The sequence below is a fragment of the Ixodes scapularis genome, unplaced genomic scaffold, assembly GCF_016920785.2.
Source record: "Ixodes scapularis isolate PalLabHiFi unplaced genomic scaffold, ASM1692078v2 PGA_scaffold10__122_contigs__length_95168666, whole genome shotgun sequence".
NCBI classification, from domain to species: domain Eukaryota; kingdom Metazoa; phylum Arthropoda; class Arachnida; order Ixodida; family Ixodidae; genus Ixodes; species Ixodes scapularis.
In genome coordinates this window covers 85394384-85412819 of record NW_024609836.1, presented here as the reverse complement: position 1 = coordinate 85412819, position 18436 = coordinate 85394384, and the positions used below count along the sequence as shown (strand labels likewise).

Below are 18436 nucleotides of genomic sequence, written 5' to 3'. Positions count from 1 at the left end.
CACTTGATCTTGTAGTTACCACAAAACCTTGGCTAGAGTGAAAGGAAGTTATATTGTTGCCTCATAGGTGGCACCAGTGTGCCTGTGTGTTCTCTCCACTGATCTCAATGACAATAGAGATCAGTGGTTCTCTCATCGTAAGAGATTGCAAGAACTCGGTCCTAAGCAAACGCAAGTGTGGCCTTTGAACTGTGCAGAAACCATGGTATGCATCATGGCTGTTTTAATCTCCACTTAGAAGTTTTATTTGCGAGACTTGGTCCTAAAAAAGAAGTGCAGTTGCTAGACCGGGATCGAAATGTGGGCCCGTGTGTAGCGGTTTCTTTCGTTACGAGCCCGTTTTGTATTCATTATTGGAAAGAACGGTGTAGCATGTGTGGGCTTAGTATTTTACGCATTCTCAAAAGTTTGTCCAGCATCTGAAAGAGAAGCATAGAATGTCTCTTTTGAATGCCCTACGATATTTTTTTCTCGCTCTGCACCTTGCTCATGGTTCGCACGTGTCGTTTGCCCAGTACAGCCCTCCCTTATGCAACACTTCTATTAGGGTCCTTAAAGGTATATTCATAAACAGTAAGTTGGGCAAGTTGGTGACCACCAAACACTACAAAAAATGGGGCACAAAAGGACTGGGCAAGGTAAAGGAACACGAGACAAAAAAATCTCCAACTCACAGCCGACATAGATAAAGAGGAAACGGGCAGTGAAATAAAGGAAAGAAAAACAAAAACAACACCGTGAAAAAAAAAGTGTGAGAATACACTTCTTTATTTCCTTTGTTTATTCCTCGCTTTATTTCGCTGTTCGTTTCTTCTTTCACTAATAGATGCCAGCTGCGAGCCAGCCTTTGTCCAGCGTTCCCAGGGGTAGGGGGGGGGGGGGGTATCGGTGGCCGTGTGCGTTAACACACCCCAGCTCAGAATTAGAGCTCGTGTAGCAGAAAACGGGAATCCCAGGCTCAATCCCCACCCCTGCCCGATCTGGACGACCGTCGTACCGGCTTGCGGTCGTGTATCTCCACCGTCACGCGGCCCGTGGTTCGTGGTGACGCCACTCGCCGAACGCCTAGTGACCCAGCCACACCCTGCGAAGTTACGTTCGCCGAAGAAACGAACGACCCGGAAGCCACGTCGCAACGAAACGTGCCTCGGCTTTGGCCGCTTGGTCGGCACTGGCCGGGGCCTTCGTTCATTGTCCGTAAAAATGTAGTGCCCGCATCGTATGTACACGCCCGTATGTACACCATGGTCCGAGAGAGCTCTCATTCCTGGCCCTCCTCCCCCTGGTCGTCTTCGGTCTGCTGCTGCTTCTTCCACTTCTTGGCGATCTCGAGCAGCTTGAGGTGTGGCTTGGCCGCCTCGTCCGTCGGGAAGATGTAGTCAAAGTACTCCTCCCAGCCGGCCTCCGTCTAAAAGGGAATGCGTCCATCACCATTTGTCGTCGCCAGTGTTAAGGGCTGGTTACTACGCTCGTGACTGTGTGCCTTAAAACCTCTTACGAGAGAACACACCATCCATCAGGTAGCCATGAAACACTTGCACTTTCCATAAATTTTTTTTTTTTTTTTGGGGGGGGGGGGGGGGGGGGGGGGTCGAAAATTTTTTGTGAAACATGTGAAACAACTTCTTAAAACTTTTTGCCATCTTTGGGCTCTGAAATGACTCCTTTAATTCCTGCGCCGATAGTTTCGTAGGTATGGATGTAGTCAATCAATAAAGGTTACCAAAGTTTTTTATTTATTTGAGAGATGGTAGAGTGTCTCCGATGTAAAACCAGCTCAAAATAGCATTTTTACTTTGTTAACACCTAAAACACCTGCACTCGCTCAATTGACTTTTCTGCAACTATTCAATGCTACACTCCTACTTTTATAACTCGAAAGTATCTTACCTATACTGATACCTACCTCAAAATCCTGTACCAGCATTATAAGTTTAGCGAGCAAACTGTCTTTGCAATATCTATATTTTTGCTACGGTAAGGTGCACTTTACCACATCAATATGTTCACTTCATCAGCAATACCTTAAACACCAGCATTACAAGCTTGTAGCCACAATGTTCCTTCACTATATTCATATTTTTACCCCATAGCACTCTACCCTTGCTATAAATCACTATTTTCACCACATCACAGGGGTGGAACTCATGAAATGTACTTGGGAGCAGCCACGGGAGCAGCTGAAACAGCTGTTTTGGAGCAGGTTGGGAGCAGCTAAAACTATGTTCTGGAGCAGGCTAGGAGCAGCTCAGATCAGCTTTCATTGCACTTCAGCTTGTGTCTTAGACAAGCAAGGCTGTTATCCCATCTACCTAGGTCCCTAACAACTCATGTTCATCTGTGCTGCTAAGCATGATTGAAATTGCAATCATGCTTAGCAGCACAGATGAACATGAGTTGTTAGGGACCTAGGAAGAAGGGATAACAGTCTAACAGATGCGAAAACTTGAAACTTTGTGAGCCTTAATGAGAATCAAAAAGCAAGTACCCCATGTTTCTGAAGATAGCGTCCTTGATATTTTCTGAGTGGCTTTCAGCTGCTCAAAATGCAAACCAGCACTGCTTATCGCACAACCCACACGTGCTCGACATAGTAATTATATGTGCGAACCACGTGACGTGCGTAAGCAACGGACGTACAGTTGCACGGAGGGAAAGGGCAACAAATTTCAAGTTTATCCTATTGTGCAACTCGATATCGAAGCAGCAGACTACGATTAACAAAGTTATCGTATTTGAAGTGATAAGCAGGAGCAAGGTTAATGTATGCAGAGTAGATCTGCTACTCGCGTAAGAGCTGCTGGCTGGCAAGGTTTCGGATTGGACCGCGTTTCAGTTCTATCAAATCACGATTTATCTTGTGAGAGTGTGGTTCCAACTTCTAACGATGAAGTACTAAAAGAAATTTTTTGCTCATTTGTTTTCAACTGGCTGACGTCCGGATTCCGGGCCACAGAGCCTCAGGCAATCTGATGCTTAACGACTCGACCTCACCTCGGCCGACTTGCTTAACCGCTTATAGTTGAAGAATAACAATTGAGTCGCAGGAGGTGTAGCGCTTAGAATCCGAGTTTTTTCGCGCACTTCTGACTCGGGATACACAGGAAGAATAAACAGAACAAAGGATTGCAAGGCCGACCAGGCTAAACGTGCTCATTGTTGCCAATCGAGTCAATAAAACCGAAACCAAGACAAAAAAATAAAAATGTTTTTGGCGCACGTTTTATGATTTGGCGCATAATGGCGCGAGGTACTGGCTGTGGCCCAGCTTCTGCAACATGGCGCACGATGGCGCAGACAGATGTGTCTGGCGCAAAATGGCGCCATTTTGCTTTAGCAGCTGCTAAAGCTTACTAGCTTTAGCAGCTGTATCAATATTTGGAGCTATTAACCTCAACTTTTCTCAGTCATGGTATCTATGTGCTTTTTAATTTTATTTATTAACTCAAAACACTGCAAGTCACAAGGTCAGAGCAAGATGTTAAGCTCGTTGAATACATAAACACTCCCAAACACACAAAATGATCTACAAAGCCGGAAGTTCCATTCGGCAATATATTTACAGAATGGAAAAGTTTATAAATGAATCTGCGTTGGAGCGATAAGCAGTGGAGTATTTGCTGCGCTTAGTTCCAAGTCCCATCATCAAGATTTGCACACGTAACAGAATTGAGTAGATCCTTGTCACAGGCTGTGCGTGCAATAGAAAAAAAGTGGAGAGAAAAGATGCCTCGGGGGAGAGCACCCCATAGTGGCCAACGAAATTCCCCGGGAAAGCTGCACACTTGCAGACGCTCCACAGCAGGCACTGGCCCTGTAAGGCCCGTGGCAACTGCCGGAGCGAGTTCCAAAAACGGTATTGTCGACAAGCCGGTCTTACCCCGTCTTCCCCGACAATCTTCCTGCGCTTTTTGACCTTCTTGGGCATTTGCTTCGCCACCGCTTCCTGGCTCTGCTCGTCCCCGTGGTGGGCCTGGCACCGAGGAAAAAAAGTAAAAACACTGAGCGGCCGATGTCTCATTACAGTAGGCTCGCGGTAATTAAAACTCTGATATTTCATACCTTAGGTTAATTCAAACAAATTTCAAAAGCTTAATTGTCCCGCTACGTTTTTGATGTATTTATAAAAATGCTTAATTCGAACGGCGTTTTCGTGTGATTCCTACTTTTAGTTCTTGTTTCCCCATTTACAGTATAGACCACTTACAACGTAGCCGCTTATAGTGCAGGACTGGGTATAACGCGGCTTTTTTAAACCACCAGTTCGCCTCCCATAGAACTCCATGTAATTACATACCGCTTAAAATGCAGGCGCGCGAAGGGAAATACCGGTTATAGTGCGGTTTCTGGCACAGCCCGCCGGCCGCGCCGACGACCGGAGCTGCGAGCACGCTTCCCTGTGCGACTCTAGATAACGGCGCTGACGGCGCGAGCCGCGAGCGGCACTCGCGGGGCAGTTGCTCGAAGAAGCGGGGAGAAGCGAAAGGCTTCAGTTGCCATAGCGACGGAGGGACGCACGCACGTGTCGTCCACGTGCGTGCGTCCCTCCGCTGCGTTGGAAACAAACGAAACAAACAACCGCAACGACAGACCAATCGCAGGTCGAGAAGTGTTCGCGCGCGTTGCATGCCGGTCGCGGGCCGGCTGCTTCTATCCGCAAACATGGCGTCGGTTGTGATCGTCGTCGTAGGTGGCGTTCATCTCATCGTTCCGCGTAAAAGCGCTATCCTTGACTGTGAATTTTCGTTGTGTGTCGCTATGATAACCCAGCACGCACTAGAAGGGAAGATCCACCTACTCGTGCGGCGATGTCGTGGCGGCGCTCTCAAGACGGCAGAAACGCCCGTGTCGTCGTGTTTGTTTACTTTGACTACAGTGGTGCTTTCTAAGCATTTGTGTCCTTGAACATCGCCCGGATTTCTTATTTGGCGCATTTCATGCGTGTGCTCAAGTTCAAGGTATTACTGGCGCGGACCGTACGAAGGATGCGAATTTTCACGCGTTTTCATCTCCGGAGAAAAGTGATTAGAGTTAGCAATCCTGAACGCTCACAACGTCCATCCGCAACCTGCGACGCCGTTAAAAGGCTGCGCCAGGCAAAAGCCGCTCATTTCTTTCAAAATGTGTAACACACTTGAGACAGAACTGCACTAGTCTGGTGAAATAAACACTTTCCTCAAACTAAGCTTTATTTTTCATCTAACATAAAATAAATTCTTTCACAAAGGTAAGTTGTCTCATGGCTTGCATTTTGGCCTGAAAAATTGATGTTTTGGTTATAGCGCGGTACCGCTTATAGTGCAGATTTTCGTGACTCCCGCGACATACGTTATATGCGGTCTACACTGTAACATACTTCTTGCTGAGCACTGGTGACTGCGGAGAAGCAACGGATGCGGACCTTGCTTCTGCGGTTGTTGCTTCTCCACGGCGCACCGATGCTCGGTAAGAAGCGCGCTCAACGGGGCAGGGAAAACAAAAAGTATGAATTACACGAAAACGCCGTTTGAATTAAGCATTTTTATAAATACATCAAAAACATATCGGAACAACCAAAATTTTGAAATTTTGGTTGCCTCTAGCCCTATTAAGCGCACTTCTTACCAACACCCAGAGAGCTCGCTTCTGCGAGTGTTGCTTCTCCGCAGTGAACCGGAGCTCGCCAAGAAGTCTGCACAACAGGGCTAATAGTTCACAATAGTCAACTTTTTCGTTGGATCAACAAACCCAATTTTGTTTTCAGGTGTCATGTGCTGTCTAAACATTCTGCAACAGACAACATTTTTGTGGGATGAATAAACTTACCTCGTACATTTCACCAAGGTTTCATGTGTGGCATATATCTGTTTATGATTAGTAGGTCTGTGTAGAGGAAATCAGCAAATATATGCTTTGCGTGTGTGGCCATCCCAAGTGCACATCATAATTTTATCTCGCAACATATTTAGATAAATTTCTGATCACTCAAACGAAATTTGTGGCTTCCTGGAGCTTGAATGAATGCGGGTCTATTGTATTATGATGTGGAGCCAACTCACATGTATTACAAGAACAAAAACAATTTATTTGGTACTAGTACTAAACTGCTGACAAGCTGTTTGCAAAAGCTGGTCCTCAACAGGGTGCCTGTTAGCATCACTACTGCACAGGCTACTACTATAATGCGTGGACCTTATAAATCAGTTGCTGAACAGATTGCAATGTGATTTTGCGGAGGTGCAACTGGACGGTGCACTTAAAAGGTAGGCAATCCATTGCCGCTAGGGGACCACTTTCGATGCATGGGCAAGACAGGTAGGTACACGCACCAGCTGGAGACACGTCGCACGTGCCATACTAGAAACATTCCGCAACACCGAGGTTGGCACGGAGGACGGAGCCACGCTCACCTCGAACTCGGACCAGGACTCGAGCAGCATGAGCCTCTCCTCCTTCTCCTCGGAGGTCCGCAGCTGCTTGTTGGCACGCTCGTACACGGTCCGCGCCAGGGGCACGGGGTCTTCCCCACCGTAGTTCAGTTGGAAGTGGGCAAAGCTGATCCAAACCTGCCGAAGACAAACGTTGATCCGCAAAGGCACGCCTACCCATAACTGGACCGGGGCCACCGAATGTGCCTGGAGGACCAACATCGCTGCAATCTATGGCTGCAAAATGGCAGCCCCGTGCAAATGATCGAACGAAACTTAGCAGACCCGTTCGTGAACGGGCAAATGGGTTATTGTTTTCCCTTGATGCACTCTTGGTAAAAAGTCATACACTGAAAATATACTAAGTTACCGTACTTGCCAATGTTTAAGTCGCTTTTCTTTTTCCAAAATTTCCGTCGGTGCGTCTCGTACAACGACGTGGCTTGCATGAATTTTTTTACTACAAGTAGGGATGATAAATGGACAAATTTGCCACAGGGGCTATGTTTCTTACTCAATTCGTTGGTGAGAATATTAAAACTGGTTCCCGCTTGCGCATACATCGCGATCACGATGCGCATATGCGGGCTTGTTGACGCGGTCTTGCCACACCGACCGCGCAAGTACACGTAGGTGCGACATATGTAACAACATTTTTGTGGAAACGGCTGTTAATAGGGGGGTGTAAGTGTAGACCTGAAAATATGGTTAATTAAAGTATAGTTTTAGTTCAAAAAAAAAAAAAATTGGGTTGTGTGTGTGTTTATACAGCCTAGAACTTGGTCTGCCTCACAGGGGCGACGAGTCTCCCAGCTGTAGATGAGAAATTTAGCCAGTGCGGTACAGCCGCTAGCCTGGGGTCTTTAACGTGCGTCACGCAGTAGTGATACACGACCGCACGCCGGTACGATGCTCATCCAGATCGAAACGGGCAGGGGTGGGGCTCGAACCCAGGATCCCTGAGTTCTGCAGCGCGAGCTTTCGCTCCACGTGCTCCGAGCTGGTGTGCGCTAGACCACTCGGCCACCGATCCCCCCCTAGTTTTAGTTCAGTATATTAAATGCACGCTTTTGGTACGCACTCCTTAGTTACCAGAATGGGTTGATGTGCGGACCGCTCAGCTAAAACCTGAAGTACAACAAAAGTATACTTTAGATACTGAAAACATACTTTAGGTATACTTCCTCGTTTCATAAAAGTAAAAACTAAGATACTTTTAGTGCACCGCATTTAGGGTAGGCTGGATTCTCCGGAACTCCAAGAGCGAGAACAGCAGGGCGTGTTTGAACCACCCGGCTTCCAGCCCGCGCTCCTTGCCTTCCGCTCCACTTTGGCCGTGCACTCGAGAGACGCCCAGGCGTTGTCCGAAGTAAGACGCTCACGCCGGAGCCAACTAAAGCCCCTCCCCACCATACTCACCTTGCCGGTTACTATTGCATCTTACCGAGGGTCGGCTCCGTGCTCCGGTACCATACACCGTCTCACTTTAAGTACGACCGCAGCCAAGACTACAATCCGACGGAGCCAATGGAGCAGCGCCAAATGTGCTAAATCATGGCGCGCTTCGCCGTTGTGCCTTTGCCATCACCGACTGAACCATTCAAGCACAGTGAATGTGCCACAACCTTGCATTTTTTTTCTGAGCGCAATTGGTTTAACCAACAATAGGAAACTAAAAAAAAGGTGCCACAACAATGTACTTTTGGTGCCGTCTGATTGGCTTCGTCGAAACGTAGCGTCGGGTCAAACATGAGGCGAAACGGAGTGTGGCGGAAGGCCCCCTCACCTTGACATGCTGCGTGCGCTCAAGCAGGCGCTCGTACAGGTGCGCGGCCCTCTGGGGCTCCTCTTGCTCGATCTCGAAGTCAATGTAGCTCTTCCAGATGACCTCGGGCATGTCCAGCCGGGGCTGTCCAATGGCGATCTCGTACACTGCCCGGGCACGCTCCACGTCGCCCAGGATCGTCTCCAGCTCCGCAAACTGAGAACAGAGGGCGTTGTCCAAAGGGTCGCGAAAGAACCTTCTAATGCGGAACGCATTTTAGGGACAATTTTTGTCTCCGAAGCGTTGCGAAAAGGCGTTAAGAAAACGTGATGACACGGTCGAGTGACCTGATTTGTGCTCGGTAAAAAAACTTGACGGGAGCTTTTGTACGTTTAGAAATCCGGTAAGATTTCCCGCTAAATTTAGAGAAAAATGCACCGCTAAATTTAGCTCGTGTGAAAGTATGTGACACCCCAATGTGATGCGAGAATGTCGCTATCTCGTGTGACCCCCGACTCTGCTCTCAGCGAAAGGAGTTACACCTGCTGGAGGCGGAACGCAGAGACTCGCCACCCACCTTCATCCAGGTGGTGCAGTTCTCGGGGGCGAACTCGAGGAACTTCTGGTAGAGGATGCGGCAACGGTCGAACTCCCTCAGCTGAATCTCCAGGTCAATGTAGCCGCGGAACAGCTTGTCCTTGGGGCAGAGCCCGATCGCTGTACCCTGCGCATTGTGCCCGCGTCGTCATCACGGCACGCCCACACTTCGTAAAACCGTGTTGGGATTAGTTCGCGTCGTGGAAGGCCAGGTTACAGCATCGCGTCTTTATGTGGAACCCTGAGGAACCGGTCGAAACTGTCCTACTTAGAAAAGGTGCCACCTAGTCAAAGTCATACTGAACTTGGCAGAAGGCGAGACGCTTCTGAACATACGAAGACAAGCAAATATATTTTGTAAAGTTCAGAGTTCCACTTAAAGAACATTCTACTAATCTATCCCTAAAAAGCTTGGAGAATTAATAAGCACATATGCAAATGCATTCTCAACTGAAATCTAACAGTGGTGCGGGATTATGTCTTCCAAGTGCCCAGAAATACATTACCCGATCGAAGTCTGAACACACAAACTCTTCAAGAAACGGTAATTTAAATTTGTTACGCAAAGTATATGTGAATGGCACGTCCAGACCGGATCAAAATTTTTCTACATGCCATTCGCACGTCGTCAACGCATCAAGCACCCACTGCTACCAAATTCTGAGCCCACCGAGCTCACTGAGATGCTCCACCACTCCAGCCGCTTCTCTGAAAAACCAGCGCAGTGAAGCTTAAAGGCTGGTTCACACACTTACAACTGTTACGATTGTCGGCCTTAAAACTACTTATCTTACGACGCACTAGCGCCATGTATCGGGTAGCTGTAAAACATTTCCCGACATTTCCCTTTTTTTTTTTTATTTCATTCTTTTTGGTAGGCAAAACTTTTGGCAGTTATAGATAATTTTATAGACTTTTTCTCATAGAAAAAAGGTACAATTGATCTTTTTATTAGCAAAGAACCTAGGGAAACGCAGTTTTAGGGTCACCCCATAGGAGTGCGTTCTCTCCTCATAAGAGATCACGACGACTCGGTCCTAAATGACACAAGTGTGTGAACGGGCCGCGCATGCACCGGTCCAAAAAGGTAGCAAAGCTAGATGCGGAATCGGCGCTGGTTATTTAGTATTTTATGGTAAGCAGCAAGCTTTACGCTATCCGCACCACAGTCCAGTGCCAAGTTCCACAGGACGCAGACGAGGCAGTACCGAACGCGGGCGCCAGCGAGTCGTGCTGCGAGCGTATCCACCCACCAGGAGCTTTCGAGCGGCGGCCAGGTCCTTCTGGCGCACCTCGAAGTATGCGGCCCAGAGCCAGAGCTTGGCGAACGTGAAGCTCTTGTGGGGCAGCAGGCGCAGGCAGGCCCTGTACACCTCCCGGGTGCGGCCAGCGTCCCCTGTCTCCAGCTCCTCAAACAGGGCGTAGTTCACCCACAGGTAGATGTAACGGCGCCAGTACCGCTTCTCCTGCAACGCACGGCCGGTGCCGCAAACGCCACGTCAATGCGTGCTGCCCGCAAGAAGCCGTCAAACTGGGGCATTCGCCGCATCCTCGTTTAAATGCAGAAAGACTGGCTCAGACGTTTGCGACAACGGCAGCGACGCCTGCGTCCACTCATCTTGGACAGTGCCTCCATAACCATCCACCGAGATTGCGAGAACCCGTAGAATCGCGGAGCAGATCCTGTCAAATTTGGGGGTTTTACGTGCCAAACTAATGGCTCTTTAGACGTGCAACCGAAATCTCTATTACACGGCGCCTTTTCCGCAACAAGCCTCCATCAGATTGCGGGAACCTCAACCGGGATTCGAACCTGCCCCCCAGGAATCTGTAATCCAGAGCTTTGCCTCGGAGCCATTGACGTGGCTGCGGTGGATCATGTGACTTGTGCATTGCCATTTGGGGGAGGTTATGAAGCAAGGGTGGCACAGGGGATGCCAAGAGCATCGGCTGGAAAGCGCGTTTTAGGGGCCGTAGCAGCGGTACGACGTACCTTAGAGAGGGGCACGTTGGCAATGGCGCGTTCGTAGGTCTCCCGGGTCGCATCCACGTTCCCCTCGCTCTCCATCAGCCGCAGGTAGTCGAACCAGGCGTCGTAGTTGAGGGGGTTCTCCTTGATTTGCTGCTCGGAAATCGGGCCACAATTAGTGGAGGATTAACTAAAAATGTACAGAGACGTTAATGCACAGATTCTATTTAGCACGGCGCAGATTGAGCAAGAATTGCTAAATTAGGAAAGCAGAGAAATCAGGGGGGGGGGGGGGGGGGACTCGGTAAATCTTTATGATCGATAGCGCGTGTTTACCCATACACCTTCACACTGGTTGCAAATCCACAGGCCTGAACAGTTAGCAATGACCACCGTGGCAGAGACAAAGCCAGCTAGCGTTTGCGTTCACTCACCAACTAGAGCAGTGGAAGAACGTGGAGCCCACAAACATGGGGTCATAGTTCTGATTCCCATTAAGGTGCATTTAGAATTTTGTTTCTGTTATCTCAGTTTGCCACTTTCTTGTACAGATTGTCCTCTGAAGCACGTGCTGCACATTTAGAAACGGTCTCCATGGCATACCGTTACACTTTCCTTAAGGATCCTTCGATCACATTCTGTGTTAAAATGAGAAGGGACTGACGGCTCACCTCCTCATACTGGTACTTGCGCTTGCTCACGATGACGTCCTCAATGCCCGCCCGGTCACCGTACTTCTTCTCGTGGATGGTGTAGTTCTTGAACAGCTCCTGGGCCTTGTCCTTGGGGATGTGGTCCAGGGCGTACTTGTAGATCACACGCACACGGTCGTGCTGCCAACGAGACAAGCAACTCTTCGAAGCCTGCACCATCCCGCTTCGCCATCCTCGCGAACTTCTCCCGACTTTTCTGGGTTATTCTCGAGACCATCTCGTCGAAGTGTTTCCTTTGATTCGGAGCAAGAAAAAAAAAAGATCCCAACCATTCAATTTTGAAGGCGATGACGTGCCATTACCTTTCCTCAAGTTTCAAAGGGACAAACATACTTGGAGCATCCGTCGAAACTGCATGATTTTGTAATTATTAATGTTAATGTAACGTTAACGGAACCTCCAATACTCCGCAAAGCTGCATTCGGGTATTCCTAACGCACAAATCCACAAAACCGTGCAACAAAGTTGCCACTTCGCAATGCGCATTCGTCGATTCGCAATGAAGTGCTAGCGTTACTCAACACGTGTCAACCTGCACCCAGCAAACGGCATTCAAATTTGAAACATTTCCTCGTTATTTCTCGAAATAAGTGTAGCCATCTTCTCAAATTTCAGAAGGTAGACCCAATCCCCAAAATAAACCTCCGACAAAAAAAAGTTTTAGTTGGGTCTAGTTCGGTTTATTATAGACTCCAAGAGCACTTCAACAAAGTGCACTACATGAGGGGGGGGGGGGGGGGATCTAGCACAAACAAATGAAAGGTGAAGGTTGCCAAATAACAGTATGGTTGATTAGCAACAAGCGCCATATTTACGGGTAATATAAAAGACGCAAGTGAAAAAAAGTAAGTGATATTGAAAAACATTTTGACACGGAAAACACTCGTGAAGTACTCCTTGCAAAGATTGGCTCACCAAGTGTAAGCAGCGATGCTTTCAGTTACATCCACACATTTGCTTCACCGCATATGACCCAAACAGAGCAAATGGCATAGCAGCAGTTCTGTCGACCGCCACGACAAAACAGAACGGCTCGTGCGCATGGCACACGAGGAAACGGGGACGGCCACTCACCTCCCGCTGATTCTCCTCGAACTTGGCGAAGGCTACGAAGAGCTTCTCGTCCATGTACTCCTCCCCAAAGAACTCCACGGCCCGCTCGTAGACTCGCCGTGCATTGGAGATGTACCCGTTCTGCTCCTCGAACCTCGCATACTTGATCCAGTGCTTCACGTCGGGGTGCACCATCACAAGTGTGTCCGAGTTAGGGAAGACACCCTGCCGTTGCAGACGACCAAACTTTGCTCGCTATTTGCAGAGTGACAAAACTTCCCATTTTTTTACTTGCCATTACGGCTGTCCGACATTTTCGTTGGACCGGCACACAGTGGTCTACGTCAGGCACGTTACGCCAGCCATGCCTTGCCTGTTGAAAATCCGTCCCCTTTGTAATCAAACTTGTTCGACACTACGCGCCACCGAGCGGCTTCCGAGAAGCTCGTAATATTCTCCGACAAGCGTGCCGACCGTAGTCGACCTCGGGAAGCCGTGCCCGCACTAGCGAGCGTGCAATGCATTCTAGTTTGGTGGCCCAATCTGTGCCGGCATGGTCGGCGTGCACCAAACGCCGTCGATGTCGATGGCACGACCTCGCTGTGTCACCTGCACAGGTCATGCAAGAGTACAGACACTTTCCATGCAGTCGCCGCCATTCTGAATGGCAGAACTTCCAGTATGGAGAGGACTGTAAATCCTGCTTGTTTCATCTCTTCCATATTTATTTACTCGTTCCAATTTGTAACGGCTCCCTTTTTTTTCGCCGCCCGTACCAAACGTACAAACTATGTGGCTGGGGACGAGGGTAAACGGAAAAGGTCTGTAAACGAGTGTCCCGTACAAACGCTTGGTCAGCCCCGAGGAAAAGGATATATCGCTCGTAGATGCTCCGTGCCCGGTCGATCTCCTTGTAGCGCAGCTCGAAGTTGATGTAGGTCTGCCAGGCCTGCTCGTGGGGCTCCCACTCCATCCAGCGCTCGAAGACCTGCCTCGCCCCACCCAGGTTGCCCAGCATCTCCTCCATGTAGGTGTACTTGTACCAGAGCTGCTTCACCCGTGGCAGGATCGACACCGCTCGGTCCCAGATGTTCCGCGCGTGATTCACCTGCCGGTTTCTGGCCGAGGGGAGAGGGACGACGGGTGACCGACTGCACTGGAACCACTTGTGACCGCTTATGACAAAACACTGGCACAAACTATCAGGTAGCCCTGGAACCCACCTGCACATAACTACTAGACAGAAGGTTTTAGCATTTTTGCTAGATCAAGTCTATGCACTACCTATGAAAAATGATTGCTCATAACTAGGATTCCATGTTTCCAAAGTTTATTTTTTGTCAAATTTTGAGGGCGTGTTTCGGAGTTTAGTTTTGTTTGATTCCCAAGTCTTCTAAATTCGGTGCTCAAGTTTGCAGTGAAAGTTTCCTATTCTTTAAAGCTAAAAATAAGTAGTATCTGCACATAAATGTGTGCTAAATTCAAACTAGCACAATTGTATTAATTAATATTACTTCAGCTTGACTTGGCATCAGCACCATTTGCCACTGACAATATTAAGTTGCTTCCGACAAAAGTTGCAAACGAGTGTTGCTTGAATAAGTGTCGATACTTTAAAATCAATAAACTCCCGAGGTAGTCGCGGAAAGCTGATGACGCATGGCAAAATGAAAACCGCGAAAGAACAGACAAAGGACAAGTGGTAGAAAAGACCAAATCAAGCTCTGACTTACAACTTACAGCACCTGGTTTGTTCATTTCTTCTACTTATCCCTCATGTTTTTTTTGTTTTTTTTAATGATATTTATAGGCTTTAATTTTCTTTCAATATTTCCAGTATCCCTTTGACCATGATCCATTAATGCAGGCAAATCGGGCGCGAGCACTCCAAGTAGTGAAGTAGCAAATTTGCCAAACTGGTCGCTGCTGCAGTAAGAGATTTATGTGGCTAGTAAAGGACACTCGTGAGCATTCTTCGAGCTGCAAACCAAAACTCTCAAAAGGTTAACCGAGGTCTTTATGCTTTGTGCTGTAAAGGACTCGATCGCTCCATCCAACTCCGGAAAACAGTAAAAGAGACCAGAACGACTTACTTCATCTCCATCTCGGCATACTTGAGCCAGAACGTCACGTTGCGGTGGTCCACGTCCAACCCGCGCTCGTACACTGACCGGGCCCTGCGTGTGAAACAGTAAACCGTCAGTGCCAGCTCAGAAGAGTAAATATTGTGCAATAGACATGGGAACAGGACCAGAACATCGTAGGACAAAACAATGACAACAAACTTGATTTCTTTATCGGAGGAGCTCTATGGCGAAGGACCTTACTGTATCCCTAGGAAATGGGCTAATTTCCCTAGTAGTCCCTAGGGTTTTTACCAGAGTACACCCAAGGTGCTCCTCAAACACAAACAAACTCCCTCAGTTGTCCCGAGACCAAAGCGTGTTACATGTTCATAAGCAAAAAAACTAGTATAGCTAAACCATGGACTGCTGCATAGCTATGCGTTAAATACTTCTTTAACTCTTTCCCTAATGCTAATGTCAATAAAGTCTGCAAGTTTATCGGCTCCAAGTGCTAAAAATGTCCTGAGTGGGACTCACAAATAGTTTCTCGAGATGTAACTATTTTGTTAACCCGTTCTAGCTTATAAGCTGAATCAAAACCTGAATTAAAAGAATATTTTCATTGACGCCATTAGGCCAATATGTCAAGGATGAAGCGGCCACGGTTGGTGATGAAGGCCCGAGGTATTCCAGACAGCGACCGCTAAAAATCGCCCTCCATCGAAAGTGCAGCTTGATGTGGAAAGTCTCTCACCCTCATGGTCTGGGTAAATGTGAGTCGCTTCCTTCGAGACGAATTGTACATTAACCGTGGCTTCTCGTGAATTCATGAACTCACCTCTGAATTTCCTTCTGACTCTCTTCCCATTGCGCGTACTTGATCCAGTTGCTGATGACAGAACGGTTCTTGCGGATGTTGTCCTCGAAACCCTGACAAACGATTCGATGAAACGTGTCAATTAAGGTTCGGGAAATTCAGGCACACGCTCGAGAGCAAGAACTCGTAAGAATACTTACTTTTCTCTTTCGGATCTGATATTCTGCCAACTCTTCGGGATCCGAGATTTTTTGCTTGGGCGGCTGTGGGGTGCGTTGAAAAAGAGGCGCTCGGTCAAAGTTCTGCTAAGTGTCACGCACAGTGGCAGGGGCGGTCGGCTGCTTAGGCTGTCGCACACTTACCGGTGGAAGGATTTCAAGATCGCGCTCCTTGGCTTCCCGCAGAAGTTGTTCGGCGGTGATCTGAATCTCCGCCGGTGTTTTGTTTTTTACCTAGAACACAAAAACAGCACGCGACATTAGAACGTATTACACACCTCATGACAACACCTCACCTCGCACGAAAACCACTCGAGTCTGTACTGATTCCAAAGTTTATGAGAAAGCGATCGGCACTAGAAATGTAATGCCCAGGTTGTCTAGAAAGTAGTGATTAATTTTACACCATAAATTCCAACGTATGGTTTGAAATTCCCCCAAACGACACTGAAAACGACAAAGAGCAGAAAGTCGTACTTACTTTCGCAACTTTCGGTATCTTCTGTGGCTTGGCGCCGCTTGTACTTGCCATCTTGAAAGTCCCTGTGGGTTCCGCGGTTACCTCAAAGTCTAAACTTGTCCGAAAACTTGACTGAAAGATGAAAATAAGCTTTGAAAATACCGAGTCCCGCTTCGACGCAACGATCACAAGCGGGCCGCCATGTTTCTCATACGCCTGGCGGTTAAGTTTACAGACGACTCGTGCCGTTTATTGGCTCACATCAGCAAAGGTTAAAAACAAAACGTCAGCAGATACGCGAAAATATAAAATATTAAACCTGTAAATATAATTTATTAATTTTATTGAACCTAAATTATGGCGAACAACGCATTTCCCGGGGCACATAAACCTGACAAACTGGGCTTCCGTTTCGTCTTACGATGGACCGCAGCGGATGCTATGAGCCCAACGTTGTATGAGCCTCCCCAGCCAATCCGGCGCTGTCAACTTGTCACGTGACTACGCGTCTTTCGCACGTTGATTTATTTTTTTTTTTTTTAAAGGTCAAGTGACATTTACGCGGCACTGGATTGATTATTATAACTTAGCTGTCAAAAGTACCTCGGGTTTGGAGTCTAATGCTACAGGAACGTCTTAGAAGAGCAAGAGGCCTCAAAGCAAAAATGACTGGACGAAAAGTGACACTGGGTGAAATCGGCTCGGTGAAACCTTTACGCCTGCAGTTTTATAGCGAGTTCGTTTCACGGCACTCGTGCCCACGCGTGCCCACTCGCAGCGTGGAACGGGTTCGTTTCGGCCGGCACTCCACGAGCGGTTGCACTCTCCGAGTTCGTTTCAACGCTGACACCCCACGCGTGCATGCGCTCGCTGCACCGAGAAAATCGGGAGTGCGCCAAAATGCAATCCCGTCATGCCTCGCTCCGGTGGGGCCGGCGAGGAGCGGGAGCAGACGACGAGGGTTCGTCTGCTACGATGTGTCGCGAAACCAAACAAGAAAAAAAAAAAAAAAAAAAAAAAAAAAGTAGATTTTCTGATAGAAATCGCGTCCCGCGGGCAACGAAATCAAACGCGAGCTTGAATTGTGAGCGTCTGCTATTTCACGAAGGAAGCAATTGACAACCCGTGATTTATTTGCAGGTTTTAAATAGCTCTGTTGCCGTACAAACGCTGAAATATACCAGTGTGTAAAGAAATGCTCAGAACAAACGCAACAACGGCCCCCGAGATGTCTATCACCATCCGTGTGCGGGTGAAAAATTTAACATTTGTCGACAAAACTCCCCCAGCAGAAACCTCTGACTGCCAAATAAGCACCAGAGAAAGCTAAAGATGGAGACTTTACCCGAGGATGGGGCAACATCATCATGTTTAACATTTACCTATGTCAGCTAACTTGTCCCGTCGTATTTTGGTCGAGAACGCTCTCGTTCTCGACGCCCTCACCAAGGCTAATATCTAATCCACCTATAATGCCGATCCAAATCGAAAGTCCCAGTTTTGCTGGATGTTCCGACAGGCTAGTTTTAAGCCATACCCTTTCAGTGGTTCACGCATAATACCATGCTCAAACGGATCAAGCTTCTGCTCGGAGAGCATCATCAGTTTTCTTCAGCGTAAACGGTTATAAGAATTGAAAGATCGCAACCAGCTGCTTTGTAGACAGCTGGTTGCGGAAATTTACGCCGTCTGTGATTATCTCTACGGCAGCCTAGCTGCTTGAAGTCATCGCAACTATAAACTACAGGTTGCAGCGATTAACGTTTGTCGATAAACGTTGGTAGCGACTGCATTCTCGCATTCCCACGCATCACTCCGAACAGAAAGGCGCCAGTTTCGGTTTGAAATCGGTACCTTTCCTATAACAACATAGATGGCGGCAGCATCAGTCTTCTGCACTCGGTGCATTTGGCGAGTTCGTTTGAGTCCAGTTTTCCGTGCAACACTTTGTGAGTGCGATGCATTCTGGGAGAGAACTCGAACGGTGCCAGTGCGTGTGAAACGAACTCGCTATTAGACTGCAGCTGTTAGGCGCCCGTTTCCGGGTTGAGCGGCGTCGGCGTCGGCGTAACCGCATGTTGCATTATGGGGCATTTCTGAACAGGGAAATATTTCCACTAAATTTAGCGGGGAAATTTCCCTGCTACTTTTAGTGGGGAAATTTCCCTGCTAAATTTAGTGGAAACATTTCCCCGCTGAATTTAACAGAAAAATTTCCCCGCTAACCTTAGCGAGTTAAGTTTTCCCGCTAAGTTTAGCGGGGAAATTGGCATCACATGACCTCAACACCAATTCAGTTTCCCCGCTACCTTTAGTGGGGAAAATGACGCCACAACTTCGTGTGTTTGTGTCACGTCACTCATGAACAAAT

The 18436-nt window shown here is 48.0% G+C and overlaps 1 protein-coding gene across 1 annotated transcript; it reads right to left on the bottom strand.

Annotated features, from left to right (window-relative positions):
* Positions 1–1130: 1130 nt before the first annotated feature.
* Positions 1131–16269, bottom strand: LOC8037298 (crooked neck-like protein 1). Its single transcript, XM_029979277.4, has 15 exons — positions 16087–16269; positions 15750–15839; positions 15588–15650; positions 15409–15500; positions 14598–14681; positions 13381–13622; positions 12526–12704; positions 11410–11571; positions 10763–10891; positions 10023–10235; positions 8750–8896; positions 8194–8388; positions 6390–6545; positions 3881–3973; positions 1131–1408 (listed from the first exon to the last, which is right to left on the bottom strand). Exons 1-15 carry the CDS (start codon positions 16135–16137, stop codon positions 1262–1264), a joined length of 2043 nt encoding a protein of 680 aa, XP_029835137.1. The 5' UTR covers positions 16138–16269; the 3' UTR covers positions 1131–1261.
* Positions 16270–18436: the final 2167 nt, after the last annotated feature.